Source organism: Scardinius erythrophthalmus (assembly GCF_964197995.2).
Source record: "Scardinius erythrophthalmus genome assembly, chromosome: 1".
Taxonomy (NCBI): domain Eukaryota; kingdom Metazoa; phylum Chordata; class Actinopteri; order Cypriniformes; family Leuciscidae; genus Scardinius; species Scardinius erythrophthalmus.
Window position 1 is genome coordinate 21273590 of NC_138221.1, and position 14917 is coordinate 21288506.

General features: G+C 36.7%; 2 protein-coding genes across 10 annotated transcripts; one reads left to right on the top strand and one right to left on the bottom strand.

Annotated features, from left to right (window-relative positions):
- Nucleotides 1–1036: 1036 nt before the first annotated feature.
- On the top strand, nucleotides 1037–10674 carry LOC308696918 (uncharacterized protein). Of its 9 annotated transcripts, XM_081375890.1 has the most exons (6): nucleotides 1050–1197; nucleotides 2499–2628; nucleotides 3087–3165; nucleotides 3444–3496; nucleotides 4547–4833; nucleotides 9070–10672. In XM_081375890.1, exons 5-6 carry the CDS (start codon nucleotides 4674–4676, stop codon nucleotides 10398–10400), a joined length of 1491 nt encoding a protein of 496 aa, XP_081232016.1. In that variant the 5' UTR covers nucleotides 1050–1197; nucleotides 2499–2628; nucleotides 3087–3165; nucleotides 3444–3496; nucleotides 4547–4673; the 3' UTR covers nucleotides 10401–10672. The 9 variants fall into 9 exon arrangements, with proteins under 9 accessions (XP_081232017.1, XP_081232014.1, XP_081232016.1 ...); XM_081375888.1 differs by lacking the exon at nucleotides 3087–3165 and having other exon boundaries at nucleotides 1045–1197; XM_081375887.1 differs by having other exon boundaries at nucleotides 3087–3496; nucleotides 4552–4833.
- A 1717-nt stretch (nucleotides 10675–12391) lies between these two features.
- Nucleotides 12392–14248, bottom strand: LOC308695250 (piggyBac transposable element-derived protein 3-like; the record flags this gene model as incomplete). Its single annotated transcript, XM_081373327.1, has 1 exon — nucleotides 12392–14248. The coding sequence occupies one exon, from the start codon at nucleotides 14246–14248 to the stop codon at nucleotides 12392–12394; it is 1857 nt and encodes a 618-aa protein (XP_081229453.1).
- Nucleotides 14249–14917: the final 669 nt, after the last annotated feature.

The following is a 14917-nucleotide window of genomic DNA, read 5'->3' on the forward strand; positions in this document are numbered from 1 at the left end:
TTGTCACCCCTTCTTTTTAATCTCTACATGGATGGTCTTTCTGTGGAGCTAAATGACTGTAAGACTGGATGTCTGATAGGTGATAGTATTTTTAATCATTTGATGTATGCGGATGATGTTGTCATTATGTCTCCGTATAGTGTAGGCCTACAACAATTGCTTCGAATTTGCTCAAATTATGGTAAGCAGCATGACATAAAATTTAATATTAAAAAGAGTGTAATCATGATTGTTAAAACCCAAGAGGACCAAAAGATTAACTTTCCTTCTTTATATCTAGATGATAAAGTTTTAAATGTAGTAACTAAAGTAAAGTACCTAGGCCACATCATTAAAGATGATTTAAACGATGATGATGATGTGCAGCGCCAGTGCTGTAAATTGTATGGGCAAGCCAATATGCTGGCTCGTAAGTTTTCTAGGTGTTCAGACGATGTGAAAATAACTCTATTCAGAGCATACTGTACTTCTTTCTATACAGCCCACCTGTGGTGTAAATATTCTAAAGCAAAGATGAGAAAGTTACAGGTAGCATATAATGATGCTCTTAGAATTTTACTTAAGGTCCCAAGGTGGTCAAGTGCAAGTCAAATGTTTGTGGCTAATGATATACCCATGTTGAATGCTGTCTTAAGGAAGTATATGTACAGTTTCATATGTCGGATGAATGATTCTAAAAATAGTAGCCTATCATAAGAGACTTAAATAATATTGTGTTGAGTGAAACAAGGTATTTTTCCTGTTTCTGGAAGCATTGGAGAGAAAGCTTGTATGTATTTTAAATTATGTATGTTGTTTTTGTCTATGGATGTTGTAAGTTATTTATATGGACCCATGGGTCTGAAATAAAGAATTAATAATATAGCGCTTTTCTTAGTAGGCTATGTTGGATTGGCTTCGTTTCTGTTGTAAAGACGATCAAAACAGACTAGCTGACAGTTTGGCATGAACGTGAGATGACGTTTCACGGCCAAATCAAATAACCAATCGGAGGAGAGCCCTTCTAGCCAATCAGAGGCGAAAAGGGCGGGACCTTCCCCTACCATCCTGGGAAAAAAAATATCGCCTCCGGGGTATAGTAAACACAGCGTCAATATTGCCTCATCTTTTCAGCCCTAATCAGACTTCGAGAATATTAGTGGAGAGGAATCGAGCAGAACTTGAGCACGAACGGCTGTTACAGGACGTTTCAGATAGGTATGTTATTTTGCAGATGTCTCATACTTTTTTATATACGCTTGTTATTTGTAAATGCTAAGTTACTGCAAATGCTAATGCTACTGTTTATGTTAAAACAGGCAAAAAAAGTTCATGCATAACTATGAATACGAGTCTAACCATGGTTTACCACAGTAAAAAAAAAAAAAAAAATGTTTACATAGAACCATGTTTAACGTAACTTTCCTGTAGCCAAGTGAGCATGTGAGTAAACACTACATAAAAGCTCTAATAAACACCAACATTCAAAGTTCGCTGGTGGGATTAAAATAAAGTTTGTATGTGTTTGAAACAGCGTTGCTACAATATAGCTGAATAAAACGATAGAAACTGATGGAAAACACATCAACAAAGCATAAAACGCACTTGCAGGTTGTGATCCATAAACATCAGCTTCTGCTTTTAAAGTGGGAACTGCTCCATCTTTCAGGACAAACTTGTTTGTGAATCCGGTGTGAACTCTCTTCTTCTTCTTCTTCTTCTTCTTCTTCTTCTTCTTCTTCTTCTTCTTCTTCTTCTTCTTCTTCTTCTTCTTTGGTGTTTTACGGAAGTTGGCATCCAAAAAGTCGCATTACTGTCATCTGCTATCATGTCACCTCATAGCCTACTTGAACTCACCTTTCCAGTCCAGTCCTCTTTTAAAATATATATATATATATTTCTAATACATTTTTTTTTACATTATACTGTCCTATACAAATTTCTTGTAAATGTTTCAACTCTTGCCTTTCTTGTGTAAATTTTCTACATGACATACACATGTGACTGACTGTTTCCTCCTCTTGGTATTCGTCACATTGACCTCTGGGATGTTTTCCTAAGTTCCATTTAATTTACAATGCCCAATCCTAAGTCTTGTTATTATAACCTGTTCTTTTCTTTATTTGTCATTACTACTTTATTTTGAATCATGTTGTCTTCCTTTACTTTCATGATCCCATTGATATTGCCATAATTCCATCACCCTTTTCCACACTAGACTCTTCCCTTCTGATTTTGACAATTTAATTTCAATGTCAACATGCTCTTTTTTTGTTGTTGCCTCTTTTGCCAATCCATATACGTTCTCATTTCCCTGTATGCCTACATGTGCTGATATCCACATATATGTAGTATTTATGTGTTATTAATTTATTAATTCTACACAAAATCTCTCCTTTTGATATTATCAATTATTTTATATTTACATAATTATTTTGTATTCTGGACATTTATTCTTTTAATATTGATTTATTTCATTTGAGATGTCATGTTTCTATAATTATATGTTAATTTTTCAGGTTTGTTAAATATGGTGTGTGTGGTCCCTTTAAGACTCATGTTCCGGTTCCGGTTTGCTCTCCTTCAGTTCGCGGTAAATGTGACTGAGGAGAGGTGGATTGTTCTGACGCTCTGTCTAAAAAGTTTGAAGTGAGTTTTGTTTATTGTAATACAACATGTAATTTGTTTATAAAATGCACTTTATAAATTTGTGTGAATGATGTTATGAGTTATAGCATGTATTTTTGGAGATAATTCATTAATTTAAGCATGAGTGTGTAAGCTCTGTTGGCTAAAATAATGCCTTTCACTGACTGAACTGTGAGGGAAGGTCACAGACTCCAGCTTGTTTTTCATGCAGGTATGTTCACTTTCATGTTTCTGTTGATATTGTTTTTAATTTATGTAAAATTCTTTTTTTTATTCTTTTTTTTATTATTTTTTTGATGAAATATGTTTAACAGTATTGAGTTGTTTATTTGAGAAACTGAAATATATGTAAAATGAGTAAAATGCAGTTTGCAGTAAATGCGACTGAAGAGAGGCTGAACTGTGAGAAAAGGCCACAGACTCCAGCTTGTTTTTCACTTGTCTTTTTATTCATGCAGAATAAAATCCGGCCTGCGTTATTTCTGTTGCCCGGTCTCCTTCATCTAACAAACACAACGCAGAGTTCAACGAAGACCGGTCACATCTACTTTTCCAGTCTTCATACTCATAAGAGAGATGATACAGAATCACTACATACTAGAATGTTGTTATCTCTGGATTGTTCAATCCATGCTAATGCAATATACCTATACAACATACAATTCAACAGCATAAACATTTAGATTGTCAGATGTTCTTTTGCTAATTCATATAGATATAATTCGTAAAAATATGTCTTTATACTTGTTGTTCTGATATTTCTAATATTCATTGGTTATATCTATATTTCTTTTACATCCTTTAATTGGTAAAAGCTCTAGATCAACGTTTGGAAAGTCCAAATTGGTTTAACAGGCCATAACACAGTGTAAGCAAATCTTTTATTATACACTTCCATTTCTTTTGCAACTAAATCACCTGTCCAGCCAAAACTGTCTTTCTTCTCTCCTTTTCCCAGCACCTCAGTAATACCTTTTTAGTTGGATGACTATCCTCGTGCCCTCTAAGATTTATCCAATAGTTTGCAGACAATTGTTTCCGTCGAAGCCACAATGACATTTCACCTCCCTCAACCTGAAGTGCACATACTTGCTGAAGTTTTGATCGAAAATCAAACATATTCTTAAAGCACACGCTTGCACGATGTCCAATTTCATGGATTAAAAAATGTATTCCGCGATTTGATCCGTCGCTTCGCAAACACAGACGGGGTGAATTTATGAATGAAAGTGTGAAAGTTCTGTCACAAAACGAAGTTGTTGCGTATCCTCACGTTTTTTTAAGTGGGTATATGGAAATCCTTGGCCTTTTCTAGTGGGTATACGGTGTATCTTTTCTGCTGTAATATTACTAATGAATCTTCTCCTTTGTGTGAATCTTAAGGTGTGTTATGCATCCTGCTACCCTTTAATACAATGAACATAGTTATCATAAAATCAAACCATGTTTTAGTTAATAGATATGGTTGAAGATGAGTGTCATTAGTGTTTGTTTTTGTGTCACAGATTTTTTTTTTATACGTGTCAGATGGTGAGAAATTACAGTATTGTCTTTCAATAGAGCAGTTTTACAGGCTTTTATCATCTATCCTGACTCAAATAATGTGTGTTTCTAACAGCAAACACTCAGAATAAAGTGAGATGATCTGCTGATGATCCTGAATGGCTTGTTGAATGAGTGTTGATAGTCTGAGGCTCATCAATATTAACAGATCTGCTGAAAACACTCTTTATTTCATGACAATAGTTCCTGTTTTCACCTCATTTATTATGCTGATGTCTTCAGATCTCCTATAAATTGACACTTGAAGCTCATTTTATTAGTGTGAATATACTAAGAGTAATTGTTGGTTTCTATATAGAAATAAATACATAAATGCTTAGATGTGTCAGTAACTGATAACTTTGTTTTTTTGCAGATCAGCTCCTCCCACAGCAATTACATCATCAGTGAAGCTCCTCCCACAACATGCACATCACCAGTGAAGCTCCTCCCACAACAAGCACATCATCATTGAAGCTCCTCCCACTGTAATTCTCCAATAAATGCTGGAATATTCCCATCAGCTACAAGTGAAGATGAGCACAATGCATCAGGAAGAGCTGATATCTGTAAAGACTGAGTTTATTAAAGAGGACAGTGAGAACATGAGTGATCCAGAACCCTGCAGAATGAAACACACTGAAGATCCTGAAGAACAAAGAGGTTGGTGTTTATTCTTCATTCATTCATGATGCTGAAGAATATTCATGTTAGAAACATTCAAGCACTTCATCACTTTTAGATATGCAGTTGGGTCATTGACGAATAAGGTTTTTAAAAGTGTAAAAAAAAAATAGAATGGAGATATAACTATATTTGAAACCATTTTTTAGTTTACCTAGGTGTTAACAATAAGATTTTGTGGTTTGTACAATCAATTAACACTGTTTTTTGTCATTTTTTACAAGATGGACAAAATTTGTCACCAAAAAAGGCATTCGGTTTAACCATGAATATATCTAAAATTATTCATTTGCAGATAATTATTCATGAAAAAAACCTGATTTGACATTGATGTTGAGATATAGTGTATACCACAGAAGAAATATTAAATAGAATTATCACTGATCTCATAAATGTAATAATTTATTGGACTACTCTACTGTAAACACTCCAACATATTCAAGTAAAACATTGCACAGGGAAAAGAGAAAAGGGGTAAAAAAAATAAAGCATTATCTGCTTTATATTTGTATTATTGTAGTTCCTTTAGTTATTTAAAACAATATTATTTCATTTAAATATTTACTATATCGGTTTTACCGAATGACCAAGGCCAGTTATACCGAATGACCATGTCTGCTGCCCTTGACATTATGAATATTTAAGACAATAAACAGACACAAATAGCTTCAAAAGCACATTTTATTGTTAATATATATTAACAATATTGTTAATATAATAGGCTATTAATGTAAAATAAAAAAGTAATGTAAAGTAATATGAAGTAAAAAAGTACTTCAAACATTAAAACATTTTGATATCCAACATTTTGATATTGGAATGAACATAGGCTATAACTCGTATTGCAAATTATATTAATTAAAACATTAGGGGCCCTATTTTAACGATCTGAAATGCAAGTATCAAGCGCGAAACGCAAGTGACTTTGTGGGCGGGTCTTGGGCGCTGTTGCTATTATACCGGCGGGATAAATGACTCTTGCGCCCGACGTAAATCTAAAATGTGTTGGTCTGAAGTAGCTTCATTACTCATAGGTGTGGTTTGGGCATAAACCAATATATGAAATAAACCAATCAGAGCGTCATCTCACATTCCCTTTAAGAGCAGGCGCGCTTGTTCCATGGCGGATTGCTATTATAACGGCGGATTTGCCAGGCGCACGCCAGGAGTGGTTCACATCCGAGGAGACCGACGTTCTCGTCAGGGCCGTAAAACACAGAGAAGTGACATTGGGGATGGAGAAACACACCCAAATTACCTTCAGTTAAACAGGCGTATAATAATTTGGGTAATTGTGTAAGCTAGATTTATGCCTATTTTTCACATCTTCATGGACACAACAATGATTTCCCTCTTGTGTTAATATTTTTCCTTTTAATTATGTATGATTTGTAAAAATGAAAACTGCTGCGTCTGTGTGTAGATGAGAGAACCAAAGTGTATGCGCGTTGTGCACACACTACATTAATTATGGCCAAGCATGCGGCCTTAAAATAGCATCTGAATAACATGCGCAACGCGACTTTAGACTAGGTTTTTCCTGGTCAGTGGCGGAATAGTTTTCTAAACCTGCAAAATAGCACCAGGGAACATTTGTGCTGGAACACACCTCCTCTTTTTGGTGAACCGCCCCGGGAGCGCAAGTTCATTTCCAAATTTACCGGCGTGCGTCTGTGGAGGGAAAAGTCCTCTGTGTGCGGGTGCAAAATAGGAATGGAATCGCTGTACAAAGTACAAAGTACAGGGCGACAGCGACGCTGTACAAAGTACAGGTCTTGGAACAAGGTCTTGGAACAAGTGTTTAAATTGTTAAACAATGAGCTGCTGGGCTATAAATTCATGAAAAATGTTCGGATTTGAAGATATCCCTCTCTGTTTGGGTTGCTAGGGTGCTCTTAATGGTTGCTAGGGCATGGCTTGATAACTTCACAATGATCCTGAGAGACTGATTGGTTGCCTGAGTAAAATGAGCCCACCTCCTTGTCTCTATGACAATGTGCTGCAAAGATATCCTTCTGGGCCTTTTATAATGGCAGTCTATGTAAACAGTTGCTAGGGTGCTCTTAATGGTCGTTAGGGTGTGGCTTAATGGCTTCATGATGATCTTGAAAGACTGATTGATTGCCTGAGTAAAATGAGCCCACCCCCTTGTCTCTATGACACTGTGCTGCAAAATCATGTTCAATACAAAATCCCTATGCAATTTACCATAGTAGGATAAACATGCACAATCCAGTTTTTTGTTGGCCATATTTTGTTACTTTCATACTTTCAGACACCTATATTATTGGATATAATAATATAAATAATAAAAACAAATGATACCTTTCCCTTCTTTTGGCAAGCATCTGTTCTTTTTTAACAGGATCAGCACTGATCCTTGCCCAGAAGTGATATAATTATAAATCTATAAAAAGGTAAAAATTCAGTCAAAATTCTATTTTAAATTGTATAATAATATACTTTGCACATACTCTGCACATTTTCTATTAATAAAATGTTGTATTTATTTATTCCAGATATGTACAAATATGACCAACATACATTGCTGTCATTCAATACAACCAGTAAGTCATTCGTTATAACCAAAATTTTGGTTTAACTGAATGACTCTTTTGGTTATAACGAATGACAAAATCTTCATTCAATGCTAACAGGCTGATATCTAGCTGCCTAGCTTTTTAGTTAGTTATCTAGCTACCAAAAGGACAATCAAACATTTTATATTTAGTAAAAGTTTTTAAAATATTACAACATCATACATGTTTTATAGCGGTTGTACCGAATGACCTGATATTTGGGGACATGTGTATGAGCAAGTGAAAACATGATTTTTTCTAATAGTTAAGAGAGAGTTAATTAATTTGCTTCACAACCATGTGGTCCTTTGCAGGTGTCGGAATGATGTCACATCCTGTCACATAATATTGACCACATGACCTGATCCAAAATGGAGCCCTTTATATTGGTTACTCTGAATGACATCAATGAAAATAATTTTTCCGGACATTCATTCTCATAACAAAGCAACGACTTCTGTGCATAATTTTAATACCATTTTGCACTATGTTGATATATAATGTTATAAAATCATGCCAGAATAAAAAAATTAAATTAAATTATTACATTTTAAGATATTTTAATCACAAATGAAATTGCTGTATTGACCTTCGGACAGTTAAACCGAATGACCTTTTGACACTTCAAAATCTTTAAAATACCTTTATATGTAGTAAAATATAATTAAAAACTTTTGGATTCAGTAAAAGAGATCATGTTGTACTACCTTGCATACTTTGGATGTTATATATATATATTTTTTTTTATTATTATTATTAAGGCCTTTGGACAAAAAATTACCCGTCACGTCATTGACCCAGTTACACTTTGAAATAGGTACTGAATTTTCAACAAATGTTCAGTAAAGAGAGGATTGAGAAACTCTCTAATTGGTTGTCAACATCAGGTCAAACTAAATATAATTTTAGCTCTGGTTCACATTTTTTTTCTTTTTTTTCTACCATGTTAACAAAATGTTATACATTTCTCAACATAGTTTACAACATTGTTTTTTAAGCAATAAACATTAAACTGTATCAAGTAAATTATCTTTTCAGAATGGCTGACAGGACTGTAATAATAACTTAACCAAACTCTGCATTATAGTTGCTGATAAAGTTGTATTTCTCAAAGGATTTATATTTATAAGAAATGCTCTGAATTTAAGGAACGAGGAAAATCATGTCAGAAGTAACAGGCTTTAATGAAACATGTAGGACACAGATAATAAAATTGCTAATAAAATTGTTAATTTAAAACCAGTTAAAGTCGCTGTCAGTCTTGACAGCAAGCAAAGTTCTGCAATTGTCATGAATTGACGTCACACTCTGTGCATCTTTATTTTTTAAACAACTAGAAAAGTAAGTAGTTTGAAATAGCTAAGAGTCTTAGTTTAGTAGTTTAGATAGATAGATAGATATATATTTAATATTTGATATATAATATTATTCTAGTTAAGTTTCATTTATCCAATTATTAACATTGTACCTTATTCATGGAGATTTTCAAGGACATGTGCAAATCATTTATAAAAATTCTTCTAAATGATTACAATATTTTAGGGCTCACTTTTATGTCCTTTCACTGCATATTTCTCTTTTCACATTTCACTATTTTGATGTACTAAAAATTAAGTAATTTTTCCTTTCATTTCAGACCTGAGTGAAGTGAAGGAGGAGAGTGAAGAACTGAGTGAAGTGAAGGAGGAGAGTGAAGAACTGATAAAAGTGAAGGAGGAGAGTGAAGAACTGAGTGAAGTGAAGGAGGAGAGTGAAGAACTGATAAAAGTGAAGGAGGAGAGTGAAGAACTGAGTGAAGTGAAGGAGGAGAAACATCATGTCAAACCTGGAGAAAAACCTTTGAGTCGCTCAAAGACATTTTTAAATAAAAGAAGAGCCAATAAATCTTTCACCTGCACTCAGTGTGGAAAGAGTTACACAACCAAACATAGTTTAGAGCGTCACATGAGAGTTCACACTGGAGAGAAGCCGTTCACATGTGATCAATGTGGGAAGAATTTCACATACAAACATCATCTTGATGCGCATAGGAGTGTTCACACTGGAGAGAAGCCGTTCACATGTGATCAGTGTGGGAATAGTTTCACACTAAAAACATGTCTTAAGATGCACATGAGAATCCACACTGGAGAGAAGCCGTTCTCATGTGATCAGTGCAGAAAAACATTTCTTAGTTCATCACACCTGAAGGCACACCTGCCAGTTCATACAAAGGAGAAGCCATATTCATGTTCTGTGTGTGGAAAGAGTTTTTCAGTGCAGCATTCTTTACAAAGACATCAGAAAACTCACACTTGTGTGAGAGAGTACATGTGCTTTGAGTGTGAGAAGACTTTTATTACAGCTGAACATTTAAAACAGCACGAGAGAATTCACACTGGAGAAAAACCTTACAAGTGTTCACACTGTGACAAGAGATTCAGTGTGTTATCACAACTGAAAACACATGAGAAGATCTACACGGGAGAAAAACCATACAAGTGTTCACACTGTGACAAGAGATTCAGTCAGTCATCAGTTTTGAAATTACATAAGAGGATCCACACTGGAGAAAAACCTTACAAGTGTTCACACTGTGACCAGAGATTCAGCCAGTCATCAAATCTGAAAAAACATGAGAAGATCCACAGCGGAGAAAAACCTTACAAGTGTTCACACTGTGACAAGAGATTCGATTATTCATCATATCTGAAATCACATGAGATGGTCCACACTGGAGAAAAACCTTTCAAGTGTTCACACTGTGACAAGAGATTCAGTACGTTATCACATCTGAAAACACATGAGAGGATCCACACTGGAGAAAAGCATTACAAGTGTTCACACTGTGAACAGAGATTCAGTCAGTCATCAAATCTGAAAACACACGAGAGGATCCACAGCAGAAAGAAGCCGCACATGTGTGATCAGTGTGGAAAGAGCTTCACTTTTAAAAGTCACCTGAAGATACACATGAAGATCTGTTAGATCCAGGACTGGAAGTGGCTGAGATTCATTGGGGGGACTCTAGTTGGGAAGATTTTTTACTTTTAACACCCTGGGATCAGCGTGATCTGCTACTTTTTTTCTTATCAGTGCAAAAGAGACTCAAAATACTCTGTTGATTTTGATCTTACATATAAGTGTTATACCTCATTCGATCCTGTTAAGTGTCTATCTTTTGTGTATACTCACAATAAAAACAAAGTGTTGTGCTTTTTGCCAAATACAGAAAAATAAACACGATGCAAGTTCTGCCTTCTCTCTGTCAGTGAAGTCCATTCTAAAATGCGTCCGAAAATGAACTGTAACTCTGTGAATACTCAGTCCCACAGGTATACAGACACACGGGCATATAGCTTAAATTCTCTTCTTTTAAATTAAATATTTTTTATAAAAAAAAAAAAAATTCTCAGTTTATGTAAAACTGTATGAAAAGAGAGAGATGTCAGTCGTTCTCATTTTATCTCATTAAGTGTTAGTGTGACCACGCCCACATAGAGCTTGCACTATTCAAACGCAAATGAACACGCTTACACTTTTGATGCAAAAATACGGCCAAAAGCATTGAAAGCCTGTGCAACCCAAAAGCATTGCAGGCCTGTGAACAGCAATTTGCAACCGAAAACAACACACCAGGATCTGCAAAACAGATTCATCCCTTAAAACCAACATTTGTGTAAAAAATAAACTGTTGAGAGTCTTGTGCTTTGGGCTTCTGTACATGTGATGGAGGCATGCACAGGGCCAGTAGGGGGTGTGGTCTCAATAGCCATGCAGTAAGCAGTGTGCTATGTGCATGTGATTGAGGAATGGCATGAATATGCAAGTGTATTTGAATGGCATCTGTTTGTTTTAGTCAAGAATATGCTAAAATATACTTTCCTCAACTATATTTAAGTTCCCTATGAAGAGCCAACCTTCAAGTTTGAAAATTCCCAGTTTATTCACATAAATTCCTGTTAATTCCCTTAAATTCCCATGGAAAGTTTCCATCTTAGAAAATTCGCAGAATTTTGCAACCCTACTCAGGATTCCTACATGGGACCTGGCAGTAGGGCTGGGCGATTTAAATCGCGATATTGTTATGCGCATCTCGTCAGTAAAGCCGGTTCCTTGATTAGTAGTAAATCACCATCACCTGCTTTCAGATGAAGCGGCACTTAGGGCTGAGGAGATAATTAAGTGATTAATTTAGTGATGATTGAACATTATTGAAGACACCTGATGTTAACAAGCAGAATCACTGAAGAAGAAAATCACAAATTGTAAGTTACCATTAACCCTTTAATGTTCACTCCAAGAAAAAAACAATGTAAAAATTATTTGTTTGCATTTTTTAAGTTATTGGGGCACTAATAACACAATTAATAAAAATAAATAAATATATAGCCCCCAGTTTTTTAAATATAGGCCTCTACCAAATGGTTGAGATGCTGCTTGATGGTAAAAGTACCTATTACATAATTGTAAATGTATAATAGTATTTAAATGATCATTTAATACCTACAAAGACATAAAGAAAGTTGAAAATGTAAAAATACCAGGAAACAATTCATGTCAAGTAAATTTTATTTCAACAAAAGAACTTCGCTCCCATTTACTGCATAAAATTCCAACAATTTTAACGACAATTGTATTGTAGCAGCTCTGCTGTGTATAATCTCCAAAGAACTTTTGTTCTTGCATTGAATGAACTCAAAAACGAAACAAATCTTTCAAATAAATTGCACAAACAAAATAAGGACCTATGGGAACCTTGGCCACATTATTTTCGATGGTATGCTGCGAAGCATTCCCTCTAACCGATCAAGCAATTGTATTCTCAAAAACATATGGGGCCCTCTCCAACTTCTCAGCTCTGCTGTGTATAATCTCCAAAGAACTTTTGTTAATGCATTGAATCAACTCAAAAACGAAACAAGTCTTTCAAATAAAGTGCACAAACAAAATAAGGACCTATGGGAACCTTGGCCACGTTATTTTCGATGGTATGCTGCGAAGCATTCCCTCTCTCCGATCAAGCACAGGAAAACATTGCACTTCCCACATTTCCATCTTGACACACCCTTTGGGCAGAGGCAGCACCGCCCCCGGTTGTCAGTATGAAGTGGCAAATGTCCATAGTTGTAGCGTACATCTGGTTGTGGTTGGGGGGTTCTTGGGGGGAGGCACTTCTTCTCACAGGACATTTGTGGTGGAGAGGCAGATGATGGTCTGCCAACTCTGGGTGCTGCCTTGTTGACTTGTTTCAAACTGTGAGCCACGGCCAGGCGAAATCTTTTGAGAGGCATTGGTTTTTCCTTCAGTAGGCCACAGTCTCTCTTGTAGACCAGCCAGGCATTGGAGATGCACAGGTCAAGGACGTACCCAAACAGGGGGAAGTACCAGCGTCGTGACTTGGCAGGGGTCTTGTACAGGTGAACCAGCATGTCAGAAAGATCAATGCCACCCATATGCTGATTGTAGGCAGCAATGAGTGAAGGGCATGGGACAGCAATCTTCGCTTTCTCGTCTTTGCTCCACCGTTGGACACTTGTAAGGGGCATGATCCCACAGGCATTGGTCAGGAGGGTAACACATTTATTGTCATACCATTTGACTGCGAGTACTCCTTCAGCAGACTTATAGTCAAGAGCTCCACGTCCTCTCTCCATCAGCTCTTTGTCTTCTATCAGTTGAGCTCCACCGATGCGGTTTGATCGGGCTGTGCCGATGCACTTGATGCCCAGATTTGCATGCAGGCTCAGGATCAGGTCGAAACTAGTGAAGTAATTGTCAAAGAAGACAACTGAAAGCCGTGGCTGTGTTATGGTTTTGCATAATGTCGTCACCACTTTGCTCCCTAGAAGTAGCTCCTGCTCTTCCTCACTTAGATCAACATTGAAGAATGTGGATGGCCCTTGATAGAGCAGTAGGTCATGGATGATGCCAGATGAACTGGCACGACAGAACACTTTAAAGCCCCACTTGTCAGGTTTATTGGCAATGTATTGGCGGAGATTGCCAGCCCTTGTTCCTTTATAAGACACCATGACTTCATCCACACTGTGCTTGTATGTGGATGGGATGAGGAGACATTGCTTACGAAGCATCTCAAAAAGGGGTCGGATTTTGTAAAATCGGTCAGGGCTCCCATCACACTGCTGATTATCATTGAAGTGAATGTAGCGACGTAACTGCTTGAATCTCCTCTGCGGCATGATATCAGCAATCACGTTGAAGCGTGACGTAGGGTGCCAGTAGTCCTCCATGGCCGGGAAGTCGAAAACACCCATCAAAAGTAGCATAGCAAGGAAATCTTCAATCTCACCAGAATTAGTCTTGATCGGATCCCCCAACTCCTGGGCAGAGTAGAGATTGGTTTGATGAGCAATATGTTGAATCATCTCATCAGTGAAGAGCATTTTGAAGTACTGGAAAGGTGTCTTGACAATATCAGGGGGTGCAAAACTTGAATCAGGAACCTGGAATTCCTCAATATCTACATGCTTCCAGATTCTCCTGGCTTCTTTATCTTTCTTTTCAGACATTTTCTTCTTCTTTGTGACTGGGGGTGACATAGGAGCCACATCCAGCTCTTCCATGACTGTTTGTAGGGTGTTTTTCCCTTTTATCTTCCTCTTAGCAGATGTGCTTGTTGAGGGCATCTCCTCCTCATCCGATTCAGTAGAAAGATCCCTAATCATTTCTGCTTGTTTGGGCAGATAATCAGGATCCCCTATTATGTCATCATCATCATCATCACTCAGATCAGCCTCTGAGTCTTGAGGATCTTTTGGTACAAGGGCCAGAAAATTCCGTGGCCTTGAACCATAAAATGATTTAGCATCCATCTTTTGCTTCTAAAACAGAAATAGAAGGCGGGAATAAGGAAATGATGCACCAGTACATATAAATGTCAGCATGTTACAAAAATCATACATATTAAACCATTTAAGTATAATAACACTATAAGTGTAACATATTGATAACAATGCATGAACAGCAGTGTTTTTATTCCATGGAAAATAGTGCATTTTAATAAAATTAGCATAACTTCACCAAACTGTTACCATGCGGTTGAGCTGTCAGTCCATGCCAAGGTTTACCATGGAGTGCCAACTCAACCGTATGGTCAAGCCAGGGGCGTAGCCAGTAATGGGCCAGGGCGGCACTGGCCCGCCCACATAACTCACTGGCCCGCCCAGGCAAGTTTGATCAAAATACATTTTTAGTTTATTTTTATTATTCAAATGTATTTAATATAAACAAAATATATTAATATAAACCTGATTTATTGTTGACTGGTGTGTGTGTTTAATTCTTTTTCCGAATAAAATGCGTGAAAGCCTCCCTCCGGAACGTAATTGGTTGCTATAGTTGCTAGGGGTTCCGAGTCCGACAGGAAGACTCTCTAGGCGGCGGGCTCTGGCGGCCTTTAGTTCTTTGAAAAATAACTCTGTTATGCACTTGCACTTGCATCTTGTTTTGTAGAATGAAAACAACAAAGGTAGGCCAGTTGT

Excerpts from the sequence above, each read along its gene's own strand:
- LOC308696918 (XM_081375891.1), top strand. The coding sequence starts at position 4,674 with ATGCTGGAATATTCCCATCAGCTACAAGTGAAGATGAGCACAATGCAT. Across the intron at positions 4,834-9,069 it reads AGATCCTGAAGAACAAAGAG|ACCTGAGTGAAGTGAAGGAG; the intron begins GTTGGTGTTTAT and ends CTTTCATTTCAG.